The sequence below is a fragment of the Actinia tenebrosa genome, unplaced genomic scaffold (assembly GCF_029948245.1).
Source record: "Actinia tenebrosa isolate PJP-AT-01 unplaced genomic scaffold, QUT_ActTen_1.0 PGA_scaffold4__44_contigs__length_22323623, whole genome shotgun sequence".
Classification (NCBI taxonomy): domain Eukaryota; kingdom Metazoa; phylum Cnidaria; class Anthozoa; order Actiniaria; family Actiniidae; genus Actinia; species Actinia tenebrosa.
In genome coordinates this window covers 7,791,512-7,817,821 of record NW_028292581.1, presented here as the reverse complement: position 1 = coordinate 7,817,821, position 26,310 = coordinate 7,791,512, and the positions used below count along the sequence as shown (strand labels likewise).

At 36.5% G+C, this 26,310-nt stretch overlaps 3 protein-coding genes across 4 annotated transcripts; all 3 read left to right on the top strand.

Moving 5' to 3' along the window:
- The first annotated feature begins 126 nt into the window (after nucleotides 1–126).
- LOC116287170 (uncharacterized) lies at nucleotides 127–5,962 on the top strand. 2 transcript variants are annotated; one of them, XM_031693813.2, is made up of 5 exons: nucleotides 127–314; nucleotides 3,596–3,668; nucleotides 3,778–3,814; nucleotides 4,613–4,915; nucleotides 5,582–5,962. In XM_031693813.2, the coding sequence occupies exons 2-5, from the start codon at nucleotides 3,597–3,599 to the stop codon at nucleotides 5,614–5,616; spliced, it is 447 nt and encodes a 148-aa protein (XP_031549673.1). In that variant the 5' UTR covers nucleotides 127–314; nucleotide 3,596; the 3' UTR covers nucleotides 5,617–5,962. The 2 variants fall into 2 exon arrangements, with proteins under 2 accessions (XP_031549673.1, XP_031549672.1); XM_031693812.2 differs by lacking the exon at nucleotides 127–314 and adding an exon at nucleotides 1,349–1,555.
- Nucleotides 5,963–7,418: 1,456 nt separating this feature from the next.
- LOC116287168 (uncharacterized) lies at nucleotides 7,419–15,094 on the top strand. The gene is made up of 7 exons (XM_031693811.2): nucleotides 7,419–7,589; nucleotides 7,841–7,916; nucleotides 11,273–11,312; nucleotides 11,651–11,953; nucleotides 12,507–12,743; nucleotides 13,266–13,448; nucleotides 14,728–15,094. Exons 2-7 carry the CDS (start codon nucleotides 7,845–7,847, stop codon nucleotides 14,820–14,822), a joined length of 930 nt encoding a protein of 309 aa, XP_031549671.1. The 5' UTR covers nucleotides 7,419–7,589; nucleotides 7,841–7,844; the 3' UTR covers nucleotides 14,823–15,094.
- A 2,287-nt stretch (nucleotides 15,095–17,381) lies between these two features.
- On the top strand, nucleotides 17,382–25,852 carry LOC116287166 (uncharacterized). The gene is made up of 8 exons (XM_031693808.2): nucleotides 17,382–17,536; nucleotides 20,740–20,825; nucleotides 21,532–21,553; nucleotides 22,970–23,287; nucleotides 23,425–23,613; nucleotides 23,750–23,926; nucleotides 24,625–24,763; nucleotides 25,432–25,852. The coding sequence occupies exons 2-8, from the start codon at nucleotides 20,775–20,777 to the stop codon at nucleotides 25,460–25,462; spliced, it is 927 nt and encodes a 308-aa protein (XP_031549668.1). The 5' UTR covers nucleotides 17,382–17,536; nucleotides 20,740–20,774; the 3' UTR covers nucleotides 25,463–25,852.
- Nucleotides 25,853–26,310: the final 458 nt, after the last annotated feature.

The following is a 26,310-nucleotide window of genomic DNA, read 5'->3' as shown; positions in this document are numbered from 1 at the left end:
CTGCTAAATAGCAATAATCAATTCAGTTCTCGTGTCAAAACAAAAACTGATCGATGACTTATACTTATAAACATTAAGATTTGTTTCCGATTGTTGTTATCTGTAAGACTTCTCACCTGCCTCGGACATTTGCTCTATCATTTATTTTTTGGTTGTTAAAACCCGCCATTTAGAGGTCATAGGAAGAAAAAAGTCTGCCACAGTCGCTAAGCTTGTAATATTATCTATAAAAATATCGATATAGAAAACTGAGGTCTGACTAGTGACACAGAAGAATCGAAGGAAGGACCCTAACGAAAGACCTAAGAAACAAGGTATTCACCTTACAAAGAAAACGTCGATTATCAACAAATCAAATGTTGATCATACTTCATATTCAAACGATTTTAACAAAACGATTTGAACATTGAAAATAATTTTTATTTTGCAATGAATGTTCCTGTATCTGGTGAAAACGCGTGTGATGAAAATCCGTTTTGAAGCTGCGCATAGATTGGGTAAAGTGTCTTGGTAGCGCAACTGCTCTCGTCATTGCCTGATTGCCAATGCACGTGTGAATCTTTCCTGGAAGCAATTCTAATCTTAGAAATCAATATACATATGTTTTGAGGCTACGTCCACACTAATGTGTTTTCGTTTGAAAACGCATACTTTTTCATGCGTTTTGGCCTTGTGTCTACTCTAAAAGGACAGGAAACGCATGTTGCTTTGAAAACGATTTCCAGGATGGAGATATTTGAAAATGTAGGCTTACAATAAGCTTTGAAAACGCGGGCGTCATTCACACCGACACGCTTTTGTTTTCATATGCACAAATGATGATATTGCGTTATTGTCGATTGTATCTGCTTTTTTGATCGTCTTAGAATGGGCAGGCCAAAACGCTATGAAAACGTTAGTGCATGGACGGGAAGATATAGATTCGATGAGTTTTCGGTGCGAAAACGATAACGGAGCGTTTCGAAAAAACATTAATGACCCATTAATGTGGACGTAGCCTACGAACTGGCTCCCTTCAGTCAATGGTATTATTTCACGATTTTCAAATTTACGAAAGTATTAGTCATGTAAAAGCCACTGAAAACCAGAAATGTGCTGATCAACTCGGGTCTTAAACAAACGTGTGTCTCAAGTAAATCTACATTATTATCTCAATGTAGACAACATAATGACAAATAGATTTCTGAAGGTTTCTATTCGAACGAGAGCACTGCAAAGGCCGGATATAAACTAGCCAGAACGTATATTGTTAGATTTGCATTGATTGACACCTGTATATGACCCTTGCATGATAAAACACGAATACACCACATATATATTACTCATCTTTCGCTGCACATTGTGTTAGATCTGAATATCTGAAGATCTGAAAGTTATCTTTGTCCTAGGTTTGTTTATATAAGTGCTCTATAGCTTTTGTTTCACTCGTTTCAGCCTAAGTATTTTCGTAATTGTTAGTCTAGTCCCTTAGGAGTTTTTGTACGCCTTATATAAGCCCTCTATGCAAATACTTAGTTAGTTGGTGCTCGCAGTTCTCTCCCTTTTATACACAAATGTAAGTTATTCCTTTTCCTTATTTCTTATCATTTTTTGCATTTTAATGTTTCGTAGCTTTTCTTATTCGTTATATCGTATTTACTAAGTTATTTATCTATTTGTAGTCTTTACCTTACGCTATGCGTACGAGTTTAGAATAAAACAATCAAGTATGGGACATGTAGTACCAACACATTGAATACTGCCCGCAATCTCTCTTTATAGGACCTTACAATGGCAAAATTACAATTAAATCACAGAAAAGTTTTTAATCAAATAAGACTACTGAAAATATCGGATAGAATCTGCACACTCAATGCTAAATATCTCTTTAACATAGCTTGTTTTCTTAATCTTATACTCATTCATGCTAGATTTCTAATTACCTTAGAATGGAAAGATCGTAATGATACCGCAAAAAAACGTTTTTCTAAATAAGATCACTGGAAATATCGGATATAAATTAAACATTGAATACTACATAGAGGATTTTACATGGGTGCGCGGAGATACGAAATTTATCTTCGAGTGTCGAAAAGATCTCTCACAAGTGAGCGCAGCGAACGAGTGAGAGATTTTCAACACGAGAAAATAAATTTCGTATCTCCAAGCGCCCATATAATATTCTGTTTATTATATAATTATCAATGAAGTATGTTTTGGCTTTTTCAAACAATTCTTTCCGTGTATATTTGAATAGCCATCGCAATGGTGTTATCTTCACACGTGAAAATAACATGTTATTTTCACGTGTGAAAATAACAATTTTTCGAAATAGAGAAAAATAGATATTTCATTGGTAATTATATAATAAATATACATATCTCTAAAGTTAACTTAGTTTTCTTTCATCTTATACTCATTGATAGTTTCCTAAGGACCTTATAATGGCAGGATATAATTTTTTTTGATAGGTTGTCGTTTGATCGTCCTACTGAATCTTTCCGCTGCGCGTATACCATCCGGCATTTCCTCGAGTTTTCTTGACAACGAAGTTCCTATCATGTTGTCAGAAAAAGGACAGCTTTTTTTTTAGAATGGTTCACATACAACACTTTATGATCGTTATGATCGTTTAATATTGCTAAACTAAATTAAAATGGAAATCTTTGCTAGAAATGGCCGATAAACAGGTAACTAAAGTCAAATACTCCATTGTCGCTTGCCTTCAAGTGCACCTAACCCCTGACACGATACTTTCAGTATTGATGATTCTACATAAAGTGAATAGTTGAATGGTGAAATATTTCTTTATTTGAATGTTGCGTCTTTAAGTTTTGAAGGTATATACCTCCATTATGTTGGCTCATTTAAACGTATTTGTTTTAATTTCTTTATACTAAACACTAGTCATTATGAGTAATCAAATTTACAATAAACATTGTGGAATCTTGAGTATAATGATGATGATTCTAAATACTGTTTGTGTAAACCAGTCAAATTTGTATTTTTAATGAAGCCTGTGGTGACGCAACAGTCATTTACATATTGGAAGTGTATAAACCTTCATAAAATTTTTTGAAGAAATCTTGTACATACTCTTTATTGAAGCTCTATTGCAATAGCCTTCCCATTAATTGAGCATGTTTACACGTCTTTTATTGCCTTGCGTGTGTGTAAAGCGCCTCATTTTCAATATTTCAAGGTTGCAGTGATGAACATATATCACTAAACACTAGGGGGTCGTTTTGGTGAACACTAGAAAAACCTTTATTTTATTGATATTGGCTCAATATTTTGGTTCATTCATGATGTTTTTTCCATTTTTTAAGCTTTAAATTTAACTTATTTATGCCAGTAAAAGCATAGATTATCATCATCACAGTTATCGTTATCGTCATCATCATCACAACCATATCACCATCACCACCATCACCATCATCTATATCATCATCATCATCAAACTAAGACATCCTCTTGGCTACTGAGTTTATTAGCCTCATTAATTCGTTCATTCCCCTTGGTAGGCTGGAGCTTTTCAAGTCCAGTCTGGCAAGTGTGAGCATTCAAGACCTTTTTTCTTTACCAACCAATTGATTGTTTAATCTTATGATTTAAGGATGAAAATATTCCACTTGGTTTTGGTGGTATTTTGTGTCATTCTTCCACTGAGTGTTCGGAGCACTGACGAGGTAAGGCACATTCCAAACGTCGCTATTCTCAAAAGTCAAGCAAACGGCACAGTTTAGCTCAACTTTTTTTTAAGCGAAGATTGAATAAGAAGAAATTTTCATTTTACAGACGATTGTGTCATCTAAAGATGAAAAAGGCAACAAAGGTAAGCGACCTTTTATTCACAGCAAGAGTATGAAATAATTCGTACAATCTTGATGACAGTAATCATGGTGAACGGAGCTTAGGCGTAAAAGCAATGCCCAATGCATTTCAATTCAGACCACGTGTCTCTTCCTCAAGTAGACCTTTACGCTTGCATTGGACGCAGTGTTTTCCATTTCAGAACACCTTTCATTCCCTAAGGTATTATTTCTTTGTTTAACGGTTGCACATGAGAAGAGCGTGAATATGGTACAACTCAATACGAATCTAATTCCCAAGAGATTAACACGTGGTCTCTCAAATCTAAAAAAAAATCTTCGTAGCAAAAAAGGTCTATTCGGTATGCAGCAAACAATTTTTTTAACACCTTTTTTAACTTTTTTAAAAACCTTGGGCAATTATTCACATGTTTCTATCATTGCAAGCACCGTTCGTCTCGCTTTGATGCAAAGGCATGGCTACCTTTCAAAATGGCGCCGGGAACTGTGAAGGGGACTATTTTTACGAGAATTTGTATTAGACATGCGCAGCGTTCTAACGAAGTGACTGTATAATTGAAAATGAACAAGTCTATAATCTAGCGATAATTCTTAATTTTGTACATAATTTATCGGCTGAATGACTCTCATTGCCACCCAAGCCCTTGATCAGTGCAAGGCAAATAATGCATGCCATCTATGCTCAACAACCCACGCACGATTCTACTATGCAAACTTGCCATTTATCGGATGGTACAAATTGCACTTTTTTGAGGCCATAAATCGTGTCTATTGATACCAACGTATCTTTATCTCAAAAGTGTACATAACGTTTGAAGCTGTTGGCTGCTTTGTTGATAAAGAACGCCGCGCCCTACGCAATATGTACTACGACGGGCGTGCGCTGATCAAGTGGACCGACCGTTTTGATGCAACAGATGTCATCAAAAGGTGCGCAGAGAACGCCTACCGGCAAGCCTTCCCTGGTATGTTCGGTGTTCAGTATTATGGTGAGTGCTGGAGCGATGGGTCCGCAGAGGAGCGCTACAACATGTACGGTGTGTCAACGAACTGCGAGCACGGATTAGGAAAAGACTGGGCGAATATGGTCTATCGTTATAAAGGTAATGTGCCTATCAATGTATCGTAAAACAACGAGACTTGTTAATCTCAATTAATAGTTTTAATTTTTTTTCATCAGTTGAAGCCCCGCTGTTGTTTTGTTTTAATTTCGCCTTATTTTGAATTTTGAATTCAGTAATCTTTTTCATCAGAGCAAGACGTAGCTGGTCTAACAGCTCTCTGGGTGAGGGGGAATGGAGAAGCAAGCGGAGGGGGAAGAAGAGTATATGGGAGGAGTACCCAATTAAGAAATATAGATGAAAATTCCTTTTGTTATCTTGACATTTATCGGAATTCTTAAGGCAATTGCGGTGATCTAAGTCAGGCAATGGCTGAGTCATAAGTCATAAAACGAATTGAAATTCATAGCTTGTTAGGTTTTTGGAGGGAGAAAAAAAGGGGAAAAAAGATAATAATAATAAATATTTATAATGCGCGATTTTAACATGCTTATAAGATAAAATGCACATAAAACACCGGATTTCAGAGAGAGAACTAACAAACTTTACTCACATGCATATGAAGCCAACTTCAGTAAGCGATTCTGAGACCCCAGAGATGAGAGACGCGTTCACTACCGCTCCCTTGATTCACTAAGGAAAAAGAAAAACAACTTTTATTTTGGAAAATATCATAAAGATAACGGTTTCATTCTGTTTGTTTTTCAGTCGTGACAGCTAAACCAGTGTCTAAATCATTGTAATATAAGGATTGAATTATAGAAGTCCCTGAGGATAAATCTTGTTTTGAAATGGTGTGCCTTAAGAAGAATTGAAAGAGTAGAAACTTGGATCTCTTATCACTAACACCTGTGTTCAGAGCCAGGCTTATAAACGATCATAGATAGAATGACCCCTAAGGCAACCGCTTGCGCTTTTGTTTGGATGTTTTAGAACGAGAACCGGGCTTATTGTTATTGTGTCAAGCAGGCTTTGCATCATGGAAAAGTGAAATAGCTAAGTTTCTCTTTAAAAAAGAAAAAAAAATTTAAAGTTTAATAAAATAAGTATCAGTAAAAAAAACAAAACAATAAAAACAATAAATAAAATTTGAAAAAATAATACTACACGTCCAGTACGTCATACCACGCAACACACATGTTGGTTTTTACAGAGGGAGGATTGAAAACCCTAACTTGCCTCCTACGCAGCCCCTATTAGTGTAGTCACGCAACGCTCACTCTCTATTAGAAGTGCGCCCTGTGTTTATAGGGCACTACGACTACGGATCACCCAACTCTACGTCCTGAACGTTATATCACGCAATACACATTTTGACTTTTAAAGAGGATTGAAAACCCTAACTAGCCTCCAACGCAGCCCCTATTAGTGTCGTCACGCAACGCTCACTCCAATAGCGGCTGCGTATATAGGAGACCGCGACAACCCAATAGAACCTGGAGGAAACGTCTTGTGGCGAGGGAGAGAACAACACATCAAACAAACTTTATATGCGATGCATTTGAGACTCGAACTTAAGAATTCGAATCCCAGGCTTGAACAATAGTATTCACAGCAGTGACACAGCACCGTAATATAATGAGTGCATGTCACCTTTTCGAATTCTTCGCTCTATCCTTTACTTTTTATACCAATTGATGGGTTGCAAGCATTACCAAGAGAGACAAAAGACAGAAACACGGCGGCCATTGTGGTACCGTTAACAATGGATGCTAATAAGATATCTTTTGTTAAATGGCACCAACGCACCCGAGAGTCCGCGATGAAGTAACATGCAATCGAAGAATTCCCTCTAGCTTGAAACAGGAAAAAAAAATACCCAATTGCTTTGCAGGTTATTCTTAGTGTCTTGGAGTTAGTGAGGGTATATTATGATGTTAGACATAGAAAACGCCGTTTTATAGTTTTACTTCAGTAACTTTATGAAAAAAAACATGCATTTTAAGAAAGCTTCTAGTACTAAAAATTCCCGATCACACTTAGTTTAGCTTCGACATATGTATATATATTTTTTCATTTTAATCATGACATTTTTTTAAATGAAAAAGGCAGAAAATGAATAACAAAATCGTTGCTATATCGCGCAAGAAAACTTTTTTTCTACAACTACACAACACAATTGTTTTTGTAAATTAGTAAAGGCAGTTTTCTTACGTGAAGAATAATCGTTCCTTGAGGCTATATTCTCTTTATAATTGCTTGCTTTCCACGTGTACTGGCGAGAAACTAATATATCACAATATATCTCAGAAATTTATCATGCTTCTATTTATGAGAATAGCACAAGTAGCATTCAGAATTCAAATTATTATATACATTGTGTAATCAAAATCTGCTAAAAGGATATTTTTTTTAATTTGTATATAATTTTCCATTCAAATGAGACCAAAATGAAATTAGTTTATAGCAATATGATTAGCAGCCAAACGCACCACAATTATGACAATGAATACGTGTTGACAAGGAGATCATTATAATAGTTCAATTCTATTCAGACTATCGTTTTAATAGATTCTCACTGAGCACGAATTGGACTCAAATTGTTTTGAGCCACGTGGAGGTCTAGTAGTTACATCAATGCTTGACCACTTTTGTGCTATAAGTGGACCAACAAGGCTTACTGAAGCACTGTATTCAGCACGACACACCCTGAAGGTAGTACTGAAGACTAACGGCTGAACCGAGCTTTGACAAGCTAAGAAACACGAGACGAAAGGTAAACACTTTAGTGAGGATATATATATAGAACTGATATTTTCTTGAGACATTTTAAAATAACTGCCATGTGCGGTAATCAGTTTTTAACTCAGTCGTATGAAAAAGTAGCAACGAGGGACAAGGTAGCTTAAAGAAGAACTGATAGAAGAAAAGAACGAACGAACAAAAGAAATAAAGAATGGAGAAATTAAAAACTATTAACAACCACGTAAGATATTAACTAAAAGTGTCTTTTTTTTTTCCATTCAGTATCATGCTCTCACTTTCCAAATGCCTTTTTCTGGTTTGGTATTTTTCATCCCTCAAGGTGTTTGCCGTCCAGCCAGTAAGTATAAAATTTAAAAAATAGAAATAAATAAATTGGGCAATGCAGACTACAGTACCATTAAAAATAAGTAATTAAAACGGATTTGTCGAATAGCTGATTTTATACACCGAATCGAAATATGGCGACCAATTTGAATAACTATTGTTCTGCACTGAATAGCGACTGACTAGCCTCGTGTTCATGTGGAAACATAAAAGCATTTTCACATGTATAGGAGGCTAGTCAGTCGCTGGTCAGTGCAGAACAATAGTTATTCAAATTGGTCGCCATATTTCGATTCGGTGTATAATAAAGTCGACGGATATTAATTATAATTAATAATAATTTCACACATTACAATTTTTCGCGCGACGAAGTTTACCCATTCTTGGTTTGCAATCAATCCCAAGAGAGCACAATAACAAAAGGGATGTCCGCCATGTTGGAAGATATAACAAAAGAATTCATTGAAAAATCTTTTGTCAAATTCTTCCAACATGGCGGCTATGACGTCTATAAGCCTTTTCATAGTTTAAGAATCGATTCCACTGCGCATGCGATTTTATCCCGAATTTCTCACCTTCTTTTGTTTAATTAAAGTGCTACTACGACGAAAATCGCTCAAACTTGGATTCAGCTGAAACTTCCTAAGAATACTCTTTAAAGGTCCAATAATCACTGTATGAAGTGTTTTCTCGATATTCAGGACGAAAGTATGATATTTTTACGATTATTTTTTGGAGTCTGTGACGTCATACACTCAACATCAAACATTGCTATATATATTTCTTTGTATATAAATCCTTAATTTATTTTATTCCTATGAAGCCCAAAGGGTGGCTAATGTGCTTATTTCACATTACTTGTGACTATAATTTATATTTTGGTGTGTTTGGGTATTTCCTTCTCCCTTTACTGCTGATATTTTGATCATAAACTACAAAGAAATGTATGGAGCGATGTTCGATGTTGAGTGTATGACGTCACAGACTCCAAAAAATAATCGTAAAAATATCATACTTTCGTCCTGAATATCGAGAAAACACTTCATACAGTGATTATTGGACCTTTAAAGAGTATTCTTAGGAAGTTTCAGCTGAATCCAAGTTTGAGCGATTTTCGTCGTAGTAGCACTTTAAGAACAAAAGAAGGTTTAGACAAAAGAAGGTGAGAAATTCGGGATAAAATCGCATGCGCAGTGGAATCGATTCTTAAACTATGAAAAGGCCTATTGCAAACGAAGAATAATTTCTTGCAGTTAGTTCCTTAGGGAAATTTTACTGTTCATGGTTATCTGAAGAGTAACTACGATTTTTTTCCCGCGGAAAACCACTTTCACTTGAGTAATTGCTTTAGTCAAGTATAGTTCATAGTTTCCCTCTATCAACTAACTAAACAGCTGATTTTATAACATAATACTTTCATGTGCTGCTGAATTACCTCCGCGGCAAAGAACTCTGCCTTGTTCAACTTGTATGAATTCCTTACTTTTAAAAACGTTAAATAAACCTCACATATTATCACCTTTTTAAGTAAATTAAACAAAAAAAATCATTAAAGAAATCGCCATTCCCAGGTTGGACGTCTAAATCACGTGTTGATTGGCAGACGAGAAATTCTCACTTACTTACTTTACCGGTATTCATTTTGTCACGTGCGTGCTTTGACTGACGAATTTTATAAAAACGAACAACAATCAACGATAATGCACACACACACACACGATCACACACACACACACACACAATCACACACACACACACACACACACACACACACACACACACTCACACACACACAATCACACACACACAATCACACACAGATAAAAATGAAGAACAAAAACAGGCAAACAAACATGCTAAGAAACCGAAACATATTAACAAAAAATGGTTTCTCGTCTCTTAGCTAGGAAGCCCAACACTCACTTGGCAACGAATGTAATCCAATAATTGTAACTCTTATCATGGTTTATTTGCATCTCTCGGCTGACTAGAAAAACTACGTCTGATGCTTTTACAGCGCTTCTCAATTACACGCGCGAAATTACCGCCATTCTCAATCACACGCGCCCTCTACGATTGTTTCTATCCCGACGAAGAAGGTTTTGGTTGACGTCAATCACAAGGCGTTACCATAACATTGTCGGAAAGCACAAAAGGTTTTGCCGAAAATAGAAAATTAAAGATAACTCATATGCGTAACTAGCTCTATATTAATCAAAAAGCGCTTCATTAACTATCCTGGGCCCGGTTGTACGAAGGGTGGATAGCGCCATCCGATCGACGGATACTGGGAATCTTATTCGGTTGATAATTTTTTTGTATAACAGCATCGATTTATCCACTGGATAAGGATTTATCCACCGGTCAGCGCGCTATATACTCTTCGTACAACCCGGCCCTGTACCTAGGTCAGAGTTCCAGCACGTTTTGTTTAGTTCAGATAAATCTTTGTCCTTAAAAAATTACGCTTTGGTTAGGAGATAATATGGAAGCAAGAATATCTAAACTTACTTTGCCGCCGGGGTAGATTCCTATGATGCAGAGTATAGCAGGATCAGAAGCAGTCTTAGCTTCGCTTGTCTTTGATGCCACCTTGAGGTCACGGCGTACGGTAGGTTTTGTGAACGTTTTGCCAAGTTTTCCACAAACCTTTCCCATGCATCTTGAGTGACCAAGTTCAGCAATCGTTTTACTTCGTCTCAGTTCTTAGCTTACATGCCGTTGGACAAGTACTAGGAATATTAGACCGAATGAAACCATTTTGTCCTCGAAAACCAGCGAACGTATCTTCGACATGACGATTGAAACCAATTCTCGCCGTGTATTACATTTAATATATTCACCTCAAGATTATTTTATAATGTAGCATTCATGCATTCACCGCACGGGGCTCACGATTCGTGCGATATCGATTTTTCTCGTGAATTCCAATGCGGAATTCACTCGTCAGTCAAATGACTTTATCAAATCAGATGGTCCTTTTTCAAACGTATTGTGGATGCGAGGCTAACGATAGAAATACAAAATGAATCACTCTTCTTGATGGAATTTGTAGCATTTATTTTTATTTTTCCTTGTGATACTATTTTCCTAGTATTCAAGACAATTTTGAGAGTCAGGGTCTGTCGAGTTACAAAGTGTTTGTATTGTTTGAAAGTGAATTTTGAATACACTGATACTAGGCTAACTCTGTGTAAATGAGTCTGTAATCAAGGAACACAGCGGTAATTTGGAACTCGAAACTGATATGAAGAAAGCAATATCTGATGAGCAGTGAATGAAATAAAAGAACATGCTCTTATGATTTCAAAATATTTAGAAACAAAAATGAAAACATTCTCTAATGATTTGAAAATTCTCATTATATAGAGCATTACCATGTCACTTAAAGACGACAAGGAAAATACCGGTAGGCGAATTCTTATTCTTTTTTCAGTAACTGAGGGCGTCTGAGATATAGAGACAGTATAGACTAGTGAAAGAAGGACCTCAGAGAACGAACCAACGAACCAACGAACCAACGAACCAACGAACCAACGAACCAACGAACCAACGAACCAACGAACCAACGAACCAACGAACCAACGAACCAACGAACCAACGAACCAACGAACCAACGAACCAACGAACCAACGAACCAACGAACCAACGAACCAACGAACCAATAAGTCATAGATCTTTGGAAATATGGAAATATGCATTCATGTCATTCATTTCTGAGTCAAATTCTGAGTTTTCTTTTTATAGTAAACGTGAAGGTACAAGCCGTTGGTTGTTTCGGTGACGCACACTCGCCTAGAGCTTTACGCAACATGTACTTCAACGCCCGCGGATTCTATGCTCCTGATGGAAGTAAAACGACTGACGTAATCAAAGCATGCGCGGAGAACGCTTACGAGCGAGGCTACAAAGTGGTTTTTGGCATTCAGTATTATGGCGAGTGTTGGAGTGATGACGTAGCAGAAGGAAGGTACAACATGTACGGTGTGTCATCCAGCTGTGAACACGGAGTAGGGAAAGGATGGGCAAACATGGTCTATCGTATAACAGGTAAAATGCGATAGAGCCTTTAAATCCCAATGAAATTGAGAGGTATATGACAAGAAGAGCCATCTTGTCTCTGCGTGTTCTTTTTTTTTTTTTTTTTTTAAACAAGATAAAAATTTCCAGAGCAATGCTACTCAGAAAGTTAGGAGATAAATGAGATCTCCTCAAAACCATCTTTGACCCAGTCAAGTAAGCTGATCATTTATATGGGTTGATATCAACTGTTCCTTCAAATTATTGTGGTTTGTGTGACCTAATGCGCTTACATAACGCCCTAGCCGTGTCTGCAAACTAGTTGCAAACCAAAACCTTGACTGAAAAGTGTTTTGAATGGCATTATACTATCATATAACAAGTCATGCCTTGCTCTGATCTTTATACACTCGATAATCTCAGAATATGTAGCAAATGATCAGCACTGGACTTCCTGTAATGATAGGATGCAAGTAGCCTATGGCAAGTACCTTCCCTGCTTCCAACTGTAGGCCAGTGCAACATTTTCCAGGTTTTTACTTTTCACGTTAAGCATTAAGAATTATAATTTCGTCTTCTTCAGTGATTCCCAAATCCCCGGTCGAAGGGTGTAACATCAACGGTAAAGAGTACAGCAAAGAAGCTGAAATGATGATCCCCAACGACTGGAGCAGTAACGTGTATGACTCTAAATGCATGAAGTGTATATGTTCTGGTGGTCAGGCTATGGACTGTCAAGTACAAATGTTCTGTGAAACAGGGTACGAGGGATTGTGTTCCAGATGGAGGAACGCTACTGGTGAATGCTGTCCTGTCTGTGGTGAGTATAGGTTACCTTTCAATGTAAATCCGCGATCATGGGTGGTGGTATACAGCTTTAAGTTGTGATGTATTTTCGGTCCAATGCCGCTGCTAGCCAGCTCACAAAAACCAGCGAACGTATCGTAAGGTAAAGCAAAAATTCCTCAATGATTCATATAAACTCCACCCGAAACAATTAGGTTTTTGGACAGAACATCTTTTCGCGAAAAAAAAATCGTTATAGAACTGCTTTTAGATTTGGAACCGGATATTGTTTGATCGACGTCACACTTAGAAGCTCCGTAATAGTCGTGGACACGTGTCCCTCACCCCTGCATGAGTTCTCGGATTCTATTTCTGGTATTCAAGATGAAGGTCGTTCAAGCTAGCAACACCCATTCTGAAACACAGTCAAGGCCGATCAAAGTCAGGGAACGGCTAACTTACAGACTGAGTGCCCAAATTCGTTTAGCTCCATTTACTGGAAAGTCTGAGAATTCTATAGTGTCATTGGTAAAAAAAAAACTTTTGTATTTTGCAGACTGTTACCACGAAGGCAAACCCATGGAGGTCGGTAGTACATGGGTGGTACGTGAAGGACCTAGATGTTCAGAGTGCACATGTGGTGCTAATAACATCGCTAAGTGTACCAACCAACAGGGGTGTATTTGTACTGATGGATACGATGCGATACCAGTTCCTGGAAAATGCTGCCCTGAATGTGGTAAGTTATATCAGTTCCTGGAAAATATTGCCCTGAATTTGGTAAGCTCTTTCAGTTCCAGGAAAATGTTGCCCTGAATGTGGTAAGTTATATCAGTATACCTGGAAAATGTTTCGGCCTAAATGTGGTAAGTTATAATACGTTGTTGCTGGAATATGCTGTCCTGAATGTCTAGTTCTTGACGTCATTGACGTTATAGATAGTGTACAATGACCTTCCCTCCCCTCCTCTCTCCATTCCTTTTCCTTCGGTGACGTCTAACCTTTTCAATATTCTAATCCTTGGGGGTCGGATGATTTTTTATTGCAACATCAGACACATCATGAAGATTAACTGATCCCTCTTTATTCTGTGATCCCCCCCTTTACTATTGGTTGCTATCTTCTCATCTTTGTGTGAACCCCCTTTGATACTTCAATATGTGTGTCACCATGCACACCTGCGGGTTATAAGCATGGTTGGTCGTTGGCTAACTTGCTGGCAAATATTCACGCTAAAGTCATAACGAGTTTTGGTTGTTGAGTTTAGGCTGTGTTTACACGGTACCGAATTTGTAACCGGTCAAAAAGTTGTACGTTTAGGTGTTCCGTTCAGATCACGATAAAAAATTGAACGACACCGAGCATGTGAACATCGATCTTCTCTGGATAACGTTTCGTACGGAAAGCCACATGTTTTGCGCAAGTTCAGATAGAAAACCACTAACATTGATCCGGTTCCGTGTAAACAGAACGTACTTTTTATTCATTTAAAGAGGCGCGATTTTATGGAAATGGTATACGTATACTGTTTAGATTTTTGAGTAGTTAAAAATTCGTCCGGTACGGCGAGTTTGTCTTCACGCCCGCCAGTTTTATTTGTCGTTCAAGGTTCCACTGATTGTTCTCGTTGTTTATGTTGCGAATAAAAACATGTCGTCTTTGGTTGGTTGGTTGGTCATTAATATACACTTATTTCAATAAAGCTAGTCACCTGAAAAGCTATAAAGCTGAGACCGACAAGGATTATGGGTAGATACATTTTACATGTTTCAACTGCTTTAATAACGATTGAGGGATTTTAGATCTTTTAGCAGTTACAGTCTCACCTCTTCTGAGCATCCTAAAGCTGCAAATCGTATCAAAAGCTTTACTTGTTTGATGTTAAAAAATTCCCATGATCCTCAGTGATCTCAGCTTTCTAAGTTTTTTGGTGACTAACTTTATTGAAATAAGTGTATACAAATATACAACAAACTAGTCGTCTTTCATCTTTCTAATTATGATATTTTTGTTTTCAGTTCCTAAAAAGTCAACAACAACAACATCACCACCACCAGAGACAATCCCAACAACGAAAGAACGACCGCCACCAACATTTCCAATTTTTGTGTGATCAATATGCGATTACAAAACATTTAAACCAAAGATGAAACTGAATTTATAGGCCACATTCAATGCAGAGATCCCATCCTTGATTTAAAGTAATCCCGTAAAGTAATCCCGTAGTGCATTGTGTAACGCTAACTCCATTCTTGACCTAGATGCTTGCTAAGTATATCTATTGTAAAACCTTATCGAAAACTTTATATGATTTCAGTTTAGTTGCACCTTTTGTATCGTGAAAATCAATGAAAAATGCGCCGTGGAGGAATAAAGTAAAATCAAATTGACATCCATCATTGTGTCATCAAGAAAAGAATATCTGTTTGTATATGTTTTCTCCAATTTGCGATAACTAATTATTCATTCGTTTCTTCATTATATCATTCATTAATTTAACATCCGTTCCGCTTTATATCCTTCCTTCCTTCCTTCGCTCATTTAATTTATTTAGCTGTTTACTCGTTTATTGGCATTATTATTTAAGCTTTTACGGGTTTTCAAACTCAGCACCATTAAGGCATGGCTCTTTTGAGGAAGTGATGGAAAATCAGTTATTTATTCATATCTTTGACAGTTTATTATGAATCTTTCCCAATTTTGGCTCGTAGTAGTAATTCTTCAAGGCAAGCAATTACCGCATATATGTTACCATGGAAACCAGGTCACGTGACCACAAGGCCGCCATCGTGGATTTTTTAAACAAGCCTTTTGAAGTCCTATTGAAACTACTTCAAAAGTCCTGAAAATCCATATTCCTTTTTATATTTGCATAGCCTATATGGATCTAATTGGATATCTTGGAAATTATATTAAGTCTATTTTTTCCAAAAAATTGAAAATATTCTAAAAATTAAACTTAAAATATTTTCCAAGATATCCAATTAGATCCATATTCAATGTGTCCAATATTCAATGTGTCCAATCATCAACTCGGCATGATAAATGTTTTTTATCGATATATCTCTTTATTCAAGTGTCCAGTAAAAGTGATCTAAACAAGTAAATTGGAGCGTACTTAAAATCGTTTTCCATTCTCAATTCTATGCTCAATAATATTTCTAAAATATAGTTTTTTATTTTATTTATTCATTTGGCCGGCGTTCAACAAACTGTTGAGTAGAACTAGACAGGTGATTTCACCTAAAAGATAGTCTCCGAGCAATAATGATGAAAGAAGAATATGATAACTACAGAAAGAAAAACACAATAGAACAACAAATTTATGACCTACAATTACCCTAATTCATCATGGTCGTCGGAGGGGGTCAAATCAACGCAAATTCACCGAAAATTGTTCTAAAACCCGTATCAATCCACGAAGAGAAGTAGAATAGCCAGCAAACGCTCAGAATATTTTTTAGTACATATTAACACATATTATATCTGAAAACCAGGCCATTTTAGATTAAACTAGTATTTCGCTAGGAGCAAGTTTCGTTGAATTTTCTATTGGATTTGGATACCATTTGATATCCACGAACAAGTCCCCTCGAAAACAGACAAAAAATTGGGTCATGTTATATTAAATAAATAATAAATCAAACAATAACAATGAGATTTGAATACAGTAGATTCCACAGAGGGGCTCTTTTTCCACTGGATTCCAATTGGAATTTAGAAGTTGATTTTTAGCTATTATAAAGTAACTAATAAAGGACGATACAGACGCTGATTACCTGAGCTCTACGTTTCTTCCGCCTTTAAAAGTATTGTAAGATTCGATTTAAAAATGAAGAAAAAGAAAAAAGAGAGCTAGGAAAAAAAAATTATAGAAGCTGGTGCAACTTTTGATTGTATATTCTGCACCTTTCTTCCTTTTTAAAAAAAAAAAAATTCCAACTGCTTTGACTCTAATGGCTCGTGCATAGCATGAGAAAAAAGCCAACAGCATAGTTCCTTTAATTGTGTACAATGTCGTTGTATCGATTTCGTTTCCAAGTGACAGTCAGAGCACAAAAGAATGCTTTTTCCCGAAGCAAAAATAACGAGGTTGTGATCTCATTTACACTAATATAAAATAGTACAATCACAGGAAAAAAAACTGGATTCCCAAATTGGGAATTTGTTGGGAATTTCCTTGAATTCCCAACGAATCCCCATCCAATTCCCTGAGAGAACGAAATTGGGAACGTGGCACTGATTCTTAATGTTAGCCCTTTGTTGGGAATTTTGTTTTTCTATTGGGTATTAGAAGGAAATTCCCAACAATAAATCCCAAAGTTGCGGTGTTCGAATTGGGAAATCAAGGAAATTCCCAACAATTCCCAATTTGGGAATCCGTTTTTTTCCCCCTGTGAATCCCCCTTCGATTGTCGTCAGATTTAATGAAAATTGATTACGTAAAAACTAAGAAACCAAAAATTAACAAATAAATAACGCAATATTATTTTAATTGGTTAAATTAAACCAGGCGGAAAAGGACAGACAATGGAACAAAGAACCGATCAATTAGAACATAAATAAATTACTTTGATTGAAATACTTTCAAATTTTTTTTCCGACTATGGCCAATTCTGCCAAGAAATTAAAGCTAAGACCAATCTATATTACAGCCATCTAAGTGTTAATTGAGTTTGTTTAAAGCTTTTCCACGTGTATATTCTTTGTCGGTGTTGCAAGAAAAAGCTATAGACTAACATCATAAAAGAGGATATTTGTTTGGGCTTCAACCAATGCTATAATCCTCACTTACCAACTAGACACCGTACAGTGAACATCGCTGGGGTAAGATCTTCTAGATCACTAGATTTTAGTTTTCTTTTCTTTGAATTCTTTTAGCTCATTTTCTTTCTTTCTTTTTTTTTCTTCTTTTTTTCTTCTATTTTTTGTTTGTCTGTGTTTGTGTAATTTCTCAATTTAAATTACCCAAACTTTTAATGTTTCGCATTTTGATGAGTTATATCTAAAGTAAATTTTAAAATCTCTTTTCTTCCTCCTTCTCCTTCTCCTTCTTCTCCTTCTCCTTCTCCTTCTTCTTCTTCTTCTTCTTCTTCTTCTTCTTCTTCTTCTTCTTCTTCTTCTTCTTCTTCTTCTTCTTCTCCTTCTTCTTCTCCTTCTTCTTCTTCTTCTCCTTCTTCTTCTTCTCCTTCTTCTCCTTCTTCTTCTCCTTCTTCTTCCTCTTCTTCTTCTTCTTCTTCTTCTTTTTCTTCTCTCCTTTTCCTTTCTTTCTTTCTCGTTTTCTTTCATTGTTAGGGCTTTTATCAAAATATTAAAATGAAAATAATCTGCTATAATACTCGATACAGTACTGTATTCAAGGAAAGAACGCAATCGTTCCGGCGTCAAAAAAATCTCGACGCGTGTTCTTAATTTTGTTGTAAAATAGAGAAAGATTTCTAAGGTGGTTACATCTCCCCTAGTGATCATATTTAAAGATTGCTGCTCGGAGGAAATCGTTAACGAGAAAACAAGAACTTTCTATTGTTTGTACTTTGATCCAAAGAAAAATCTTACATTTTCCCAGGCAAATCTTAACGTCATCATATGTATATCATTTTTATTCGTATCACTGATCTTATCACTGATCTTAGCCATGATTTTTGAGACTATTAAAACGTATCAGATACATTTTTCTCTCAGGGTAACGATCAGGAGCGATTGGGTTTCTACTTTAGCACACAACAACTTATCTTAAATATATCTACTTTCCTCATTGAAACTTTCCCTTGTCAAATATTCTACATAATCACATATTAACAGAGTTTAGCCACAGTTTCGATGGTATAATGCCATTAACCTACTCTACGTTATATTAAGTTGGCTTTCATTTTTCGTGTTATCTATTTGACCCCATTTAGCAGTTTAATTTTGTATGGATCGAATAGATGGCAGTGGAATTATACGAGCTCGACAAAATAGGGAGAACAGGGCCCGGTTGTACAAAGGGATAGCGTTTTTTTTTTTTTTTTTTTTTTTGCAAAAATACATCTAGCATAGCTTTTTCCTTTTCTTTTTCCTTTCCTGTGCAAAAGGTGTCAAAAGGTAAGTTTGTCAATCTGAATTTTAATTACAGCGATGTTAATCACAAAAAATCTATAGTACTGACTGTTTAGAAGGAACAAACTGGCGATTCATTTTAATTCGACCATTCTAAATTACTCTGACTTCTCGTGTACTAATAACTAAACTTTCATTTCAAACCAAGAAGCTACTCTTGTTTGTCTTTGAATAGAACCAAAGCGGATGCCAATAAAATTGAAACCATCTTCAGTAAATAGAAAAAAAAGAGATTGTTTTTTTCAGATGACGATTTATTTATATTTATATACACTCTTAAATCTAGTTTGTTAGATGTGATGATAGAGTTTTTATTTTCAATGAAGTCGGCAGAATGAGTAAAATAGCCTGGAAATAAGTCAGAAGCTACGTTTGTCATTGACATGTCTATGTACTTTACAGATCTGCATGGTTTTGCCTTTGACGCAGTTCCCATAGCATTTAATGATAAGAACCAGCTTCTATAGCAGTGATAATTTGTATAAACGATTGTGTATTTAAATATGATAGGGTGTTTAAGGCGGTTCAGTCCACTTTATTCATTTTGCACAAATTTTCCATTCAAAATTAAATTGCAAATCATTAACAGATAAATGGCTTTCTATAGATTAACAGTTTTTAATGGTTTTCTAGCGTAAGTTTCGATTACACTTATTTATTATTGGCATGGTATTTAATTTTTTGTCAAGGTCTAGATTTTTGCCCTTATGTCGACTTATGTCGCACACTACATAGAGTTTTACAGCGAAAGTTTCACCCGTAGTTAACTATGGTTTCAAGAAAGGGGTTACTCGATATATCGCTATCTTTTCGCTGAAACTCGTCTCGCAACACAATTAGGTTATCGAATAAGTAGTTCAGCCATAGTTAATAGAGGGGGGACACTATTGACTATGGTTCTACTGACAATTTTGTGAAACTTTGTTGCCAAGAAACTTTTACAAGGTTGGTATGCTACACTGTACAATTTTTGTTTTTGCTAAAACCTGTCAAGCGCATTGATGATGCTGCGCACTATGAAATTTCAGATAAGAGTTTCAACGGTGTCACCATCCGCTCTTAGAAAAATAGAGAAGATAGTTGAAAGCTAAAAATGCTTTATAAAATAAACGAACTTTAAAATTTATTTGTCTATGTGTTAACCCCTTGTTTTTCGTTGCTGGTTTTGTTTGTGTTTTTTAAGTAAGCGAAAAAAATCTTTCAACTCAAACTTTGAACCAATTACGGTATAACTAAATTATTTTTTCTGTTTTAATTTTTAATTTGGCGCGAGAAATAAAAGTAATAACCTTTGTGTAAATACGCTATATATTTATATATCTATAATAAGATAAAAGTTTCTTTATTCGAAAAATATTTATCGTTGCTTTGACATTTTTCTTTCTACTTTTGAGAAATCGTGACAAAAAATAACATTCAGGTCGAAACTCAGGCTACCTATCATAAACCTTACGGACTGTTTTACAGACAAAGTGAATATTATTTTGAGCTGGTAAATAAAGGATATAAAAAGAGACATTTGATGGTCTGACATTCTGCATTAGTAAGTCTCTAATGCGGCTATCTTATTGCTAAGCTCGTCTATCTTAGTCACAAGCATGTTACTCTGATAACGGCTTACGTAAACCTACAAGGATATCTTGCTGCCATTTACACCTTCCTTATTTATTCGAAGTACAAATACTAAGAGGTCTTTTTGCCGTCAAACCAAACAACTAGTCTAACTCTAGGCTTTATTCTTTGGATTTTTTTGACAAGTAAAGCAAAGAAATCGTTTAGTGGTCAAGGCAACGGCTTCTTAACCACACAATCCCAAATGGATCGCGCACGTATGATTAAGTTGGTCGATAAACACTTTAAGCGTAATGACTTGAGCAAGTCTTATTACATATAAAGGGTATTGTACTTATAACTTTCACATTGTGTTTTAGGAAGTTCTAACTCCAGTACTAGAAGCTTCACAGACATGGTTAGTCTACTCGTGGCTGTTATTGTGGTGCTGTTGCCAACTCTCTCAGTGAGTACTCTTATTATTTTTATTCTAAAGCTGCTAAGGCCGTCCATATTTATGGATTGAAAACAAGAAAATGATAGACCCTAGAGTTCCAATTCAACTCATTTAGCCGAGGAGTTAAATAACATTGGTGACTTGTATGAGAAAAAGTGATGAGCTGACTGATGTCTCCAATCAACCCTTTTAAAAAAATAAAAAAATAAAAACAACAACAAATGTATTAAAAATGAAAATGGAAACACCCTATTTTCAGGAGAGTTACTTAACAAAATATATTCTCATGCATCCCTCTATATCGATTTTGTCAGTAATATCGCGGCCAGCTAAGTAGAATAAAAACCAAAATTCGTGAAAAGCTAGTGATTAAAACTATTTCGAAATTGGTTGAACTTATTCGTTTTCTATTATTTTAATACCCCTTTACGTTACACTCAGAATAACATTACTCGATTAATTCTGATTGGTTGAAAACAGTACAATTAATGGTACTCAGTAGTAGGAATGCACTCAAATAGCATTGAGAAACATATAATAGATTATATAGGTTCGCTACCCCGATTTCACACCAGATTCTTTGTTATATATAGATATAGATATAGATATAGCTTACTTTCAAAGTCTTGTTAACCATTATGATAATTTTCATTTTATGAAATGTAATAAAATAAAATAATAATAATTATTATGATAATTTTCCTTTCCTTTTAAGGTGGGGCTTACGCCTAAAGGAGGTAAGTCGAAGATAAAATTCATGTTGCTAATAATCCTCGGGCGGATGCAGAAACGCGCACTCAATTCATAATTTGCGGCAGATGAGCTCACACGATATATATACGACAGTAGTAAAGGAAGATATGTTAGCGTGTAATCACTCGAGATGACATGCGTTAGATGGGCGAATGATCGAACCAAGATACTTCACGTTTTCAGTCTCACAAGCCTGTCAATAGTCTAATCCACTTGAGCGTATTACTTTACGACCATTTTAGACAAGACCACCTTTCATTTAGTCTCCCTTGCATCCGTTTTTAGTGTCGGTCGTCACGCGACGCTTCCTGTGGGGAGGGAGCGTTGCGTGACGACCGACACTAAAAACGGATGCGAGGGAGACTACCCTTCATTCCCTTGAGTAGAACTTCATCAGTTATCAGCGAGATAAGAACATCGATACTCCCATTTCGAGTTCGTCTTTTGTTAAGGTCCGTTGTATTCCACGGGTTTTTTATTGGTTGAATAGCTGTGAATATTATAACGTACAACCGAGACTAAGGCTAGGCAGTGAGAGCTGGAAACTGGTGGATCATTAACACTTATATATTAATCTCAAATAATAATAAGCAATTATTGGACAAGGTTGAGTAAAATATCGTGATTTGTTAGTAGCGAGCGAGCAAAAATTTGCCAATGCCGTAGGCAGATAATTCCAAATAATTGCCCTATTTCACTATGACGTCACTGCTTGTTGATGTGGGGGATAGAATCGCCAAATCCAATAGAAAATTCAACAAAATTTGCATCTAGCGAAACAGTTTAATCTAAAATGGCCTGGTTTTCGGGTATAATATGTGTTAATATGTACTAAAAAATATTCTGAGCGTTTGTTGGCTATTCTACGTCTCTTCGTGGATTGATACGGGTTTTAGAACAATTTTTGGTGAATTTGCGTTGATTTGGACCCCTCCGACGACCATGATCCTTTGCGTTAAAACAATAGATTGTTTTGATGTAACGTCATAGTGAAATAGGGCAATTGCTTGCGACACTCTAACAAACACCGGTATTTTATAACCGAGTTCATCCCCCCCCCCCCCCCCCCCCCCGTCTTTTTGTGTGCTTTGGTTGTTTTTGTCGTCCATCAAACATACCAAGTCACAGGGAAGCGAGCCATGTTGAAAACTGCAACGTTCCTGCGCATGCACTTTATGTTTTTTTGATTATTTCTGCGGCATCTCAGTTTAATTTTAGTGTCCCCAATTAGTTGCATAAAATAAATACATCGACACTTAAATAAAGTTATTTATCATATAATTATCCATAAAATACGTATATTTCTCCTTTTCGAAAAAACGATATAACGACTACGCTGATTGGTTGAGGACATGCAATAAATACTTGCGTTTTAAGATCATTTTACGATTGTCATCTAGATGTCAGGCCTGAAGATCTCAAATACCTTGGCTGTTACCAAGACGATGGATGGAACAACCGCGCCTTTCGTAAAGTCCTCTACGACGCCAGACCACGCATCGACTGGACAAGATGGCGGGATTTGAGCTATATCGTAAGAATTTGTGCCAGTAAACTACTCGAGTCTGGAAAAAACGACGCTGTCTTCTCCGTGCAAAACTGGGGCGAGTGTAGAATCGATTCTGATCCAGAGCGTTACAAAAAATTTACTCACTCATCGAAATGTATCTCGCATGTTGCTGGCCCAATGCTCAACGCTGTCTACAAGATTGCAATACGTAAGTACATCTAATGAATATCAAATACCCCATATCGATCGAGCCTAGGAACTTTGATTGGATATGTGTTGAAATCTAAAAGAAAACATATTCGGGTTACCCGTACGTCTCCGACTCACTTGATTGTTTCCTTTCAGAAAACTGTAATGTTAACGACTCAATGTATATCAATGGCCGTACTCAATTCATCCCACAAGGTCCAACACAATGTCATGCATGTAAATGCAAGGAGGGACAAACCGAATGCAAGACTATAGTCTGTGATTATTCGTTTAAGTGTGAAAAGTATACGCCTCTACGTAAAAATTCCTGCTGTAGTAAATGTGGTAAGTACTGCTGAAAATTGAAGTTTGGAATTTGACAACCTTGAAATTTGGCCAGTGTATGTAGTTTTGAACGCTTTACAAGATTATGAAACTTTTATTTTATTATAGTTTTATTATCATTATTATTTCCATAAAGCCTGCCATCACCTGGGTAAAGACAAAATGAATGGAGAAGAGTGGGATGACAGAAGAGATCCAAGTTCGTGCAGCCAATGCCGATGTATCAACGGCGAAGCTTTCTGTGAAAAGACGGCTTGCTCAGCGAATTGTCCTTACCCAGAGTACATTCCAGGAAAGTGCTGCCCTCGTTGCAGTAAGTTGAATCAATCACATATACACAATGGGTTCTATTCTCCTTACCGAGTCTAAGAGCACAAAAAAGGGGGACGCTCCCTCCAAAGCAGGCAGCATAGTGAAGGACTATTGATCCAACCAGAACATCGAATATGAAGCAAAAACGAACAAATTAAAACAACTTTGCTTCACGTATATAGCAACAGTAGTGAAAGTTGGTGCAAGTATTTGCTTTTTCGTATTTCAAAGGAGTGCTTAATTGCAAAAAGGGTTGTGGAACTCCTTGGGACGAGGTATGAATTTCCAAATCCAGTCCAATATAGATCATGGTTGAGGCACTTACTACCAATTCCAGAATGCTGTGTACGCTTTTTTTGTTTAGTATATAATTACCACCGATTGCCTCAACCTTCTCTTGAGGGAAAAACATCGGCTCTTTCTTGGTGTTGCAGGGCACCTGAGCCATGAAGACAATAAAACAATAGCCGAGAACAATGAGTTTGGAGCTAAACGATACCCTGCAATACAACCCTAAATCCAGAATACAATACATCCTGCAACACCAAGTAAGACCCAAAATATCACATAGCATCTTGACTATAGTGGTAGTAAAATGAAGCCTTTAACAATTCATTACCATTCTTGAACTTCGGAACTAGTCAACTAAGTTGATTATAAATGCATTGCTTACATGATTCTGCTGTTTTTATCTCAAAGGACCAAAAGCCCCCACTACTTCCCCATGGGAAATCATCACATTACCGACCTCTCGGCCACAACCTACGTTCCCACCTTGGTTAAGTGGTGCATTCGGCAAAAGATCTCTGAGGAAGAAAAGAAGCAATAAGGCTAAAGTGTAAGTACCAATTAGCCAGATTCCGGGGTTTGGGCAAAATAAAACTGGGTCGAATTGGCATTGTAGTGCATTGTGGGAACGAAATACAAGCCATCTCGTAAAGTCTCTTAAAACAGCCCCCAAAATGCAATTAGCCATTCCGTGGTTGAGGAAAAAACTGGATCGAGTTGCACGTCACTATCATGTTTACTATCTCAGAAAAGGTGTATGACAAGGACAGTAAAATGGAAAATCTTTTCCGTAATGTATTCCAATACATAGAAAGTTGTTCTATGAAAGGTTATTATGAAGACTTTCGACGTTTTTATGGTAACATTTCGGTCTTAGTAGATCTTAGAATTAGAGAAATCAATGTTTAAATATTTCAGTATACTATGAGTAGGCTTGACCTTTTTACCTTGGGCGTAATTCCCATTTCAAACCACGTGTCATTCCTTAGAGTACCATGCATTTCTTTGTTTTATGGTTGCGCATGATCAGACACATGGATATGGATACAACTCAAACAAATAATGTTTTCCTTAAGAGAATGGCATGTTGTCTCAAATGGGGAAAAATTACGTCCAAGGTACAGAAGATGAAGACGTCTGTTGCTATGTTGGTCATCTCACATCTCACTCTCCCGAAAAACGTTCTAACAGCTTTTTCGCCGTATTTTTGATCTACAGATTCTCTAAGGAGGCTTCCAGAGACTATTAGTACCAAGGAAATTGACAAGCCCTCTGGTGTACTCACTAAAACCTCATACCCAAAATACACAACTATATATATATAATCTACTTGTAATGATGTTTAATCAACCTGTATACTGTAAAGAATTCCTGGGATTTGCATTCAGTCGGACACTCTTGTTGTAACGAGGAACTTTAAACCAAGCTAAGGCCTTATAGTCAACAAATTTAATGGTATAGCTAAGGTAGTGTAATCGGTGGTAATGTAACATGGTTAATTTGTGAATGCAGAGGTGTTATACTGATCGATGAAGCGAATGTTGTTTGGCATGCCATGTATTAAAAGAAAAATGATAACGAGTAAGAAGTATTTCGTGTTGTTGTCTTTCAATATTCCAATAAATCTGGTATGTCTCAAGTATGGATGTATGCATTAGAGCATTTATTTCATTTGACAACCCTTCCTCAAACCCCTTCCCGCCATTTCACAGCACTTAGATATGCTGTCGAATCATGCTATGTTCTTCATGTCCTATTACATGTATTCTAGTATCCATGGGCCTTTTTTGCGTGGCAGCCATGTTGGTTTGAACATAACGACGATTCCACCGCGCGTGGCTTCGCATTCAAGTGCTTGACAATACATTTACACATAGGTTCTTATTCCTTTGAGAATAAACTTACATTGCAGCAGTGTTTTGCATAATAGTTTCAAAGGTTTACGGATCAAGCTATTTCAGGTAAATTGATGGACATATCAATGTCGCTTCAAAAGAAATCGGAACCGGCTATTCTAGGTACGAACCCCTCTAAACCACGACCCCTCTATTTGACGTCATGTGACTTTCTTAATTGAAAGTTTGATGGACATATCAG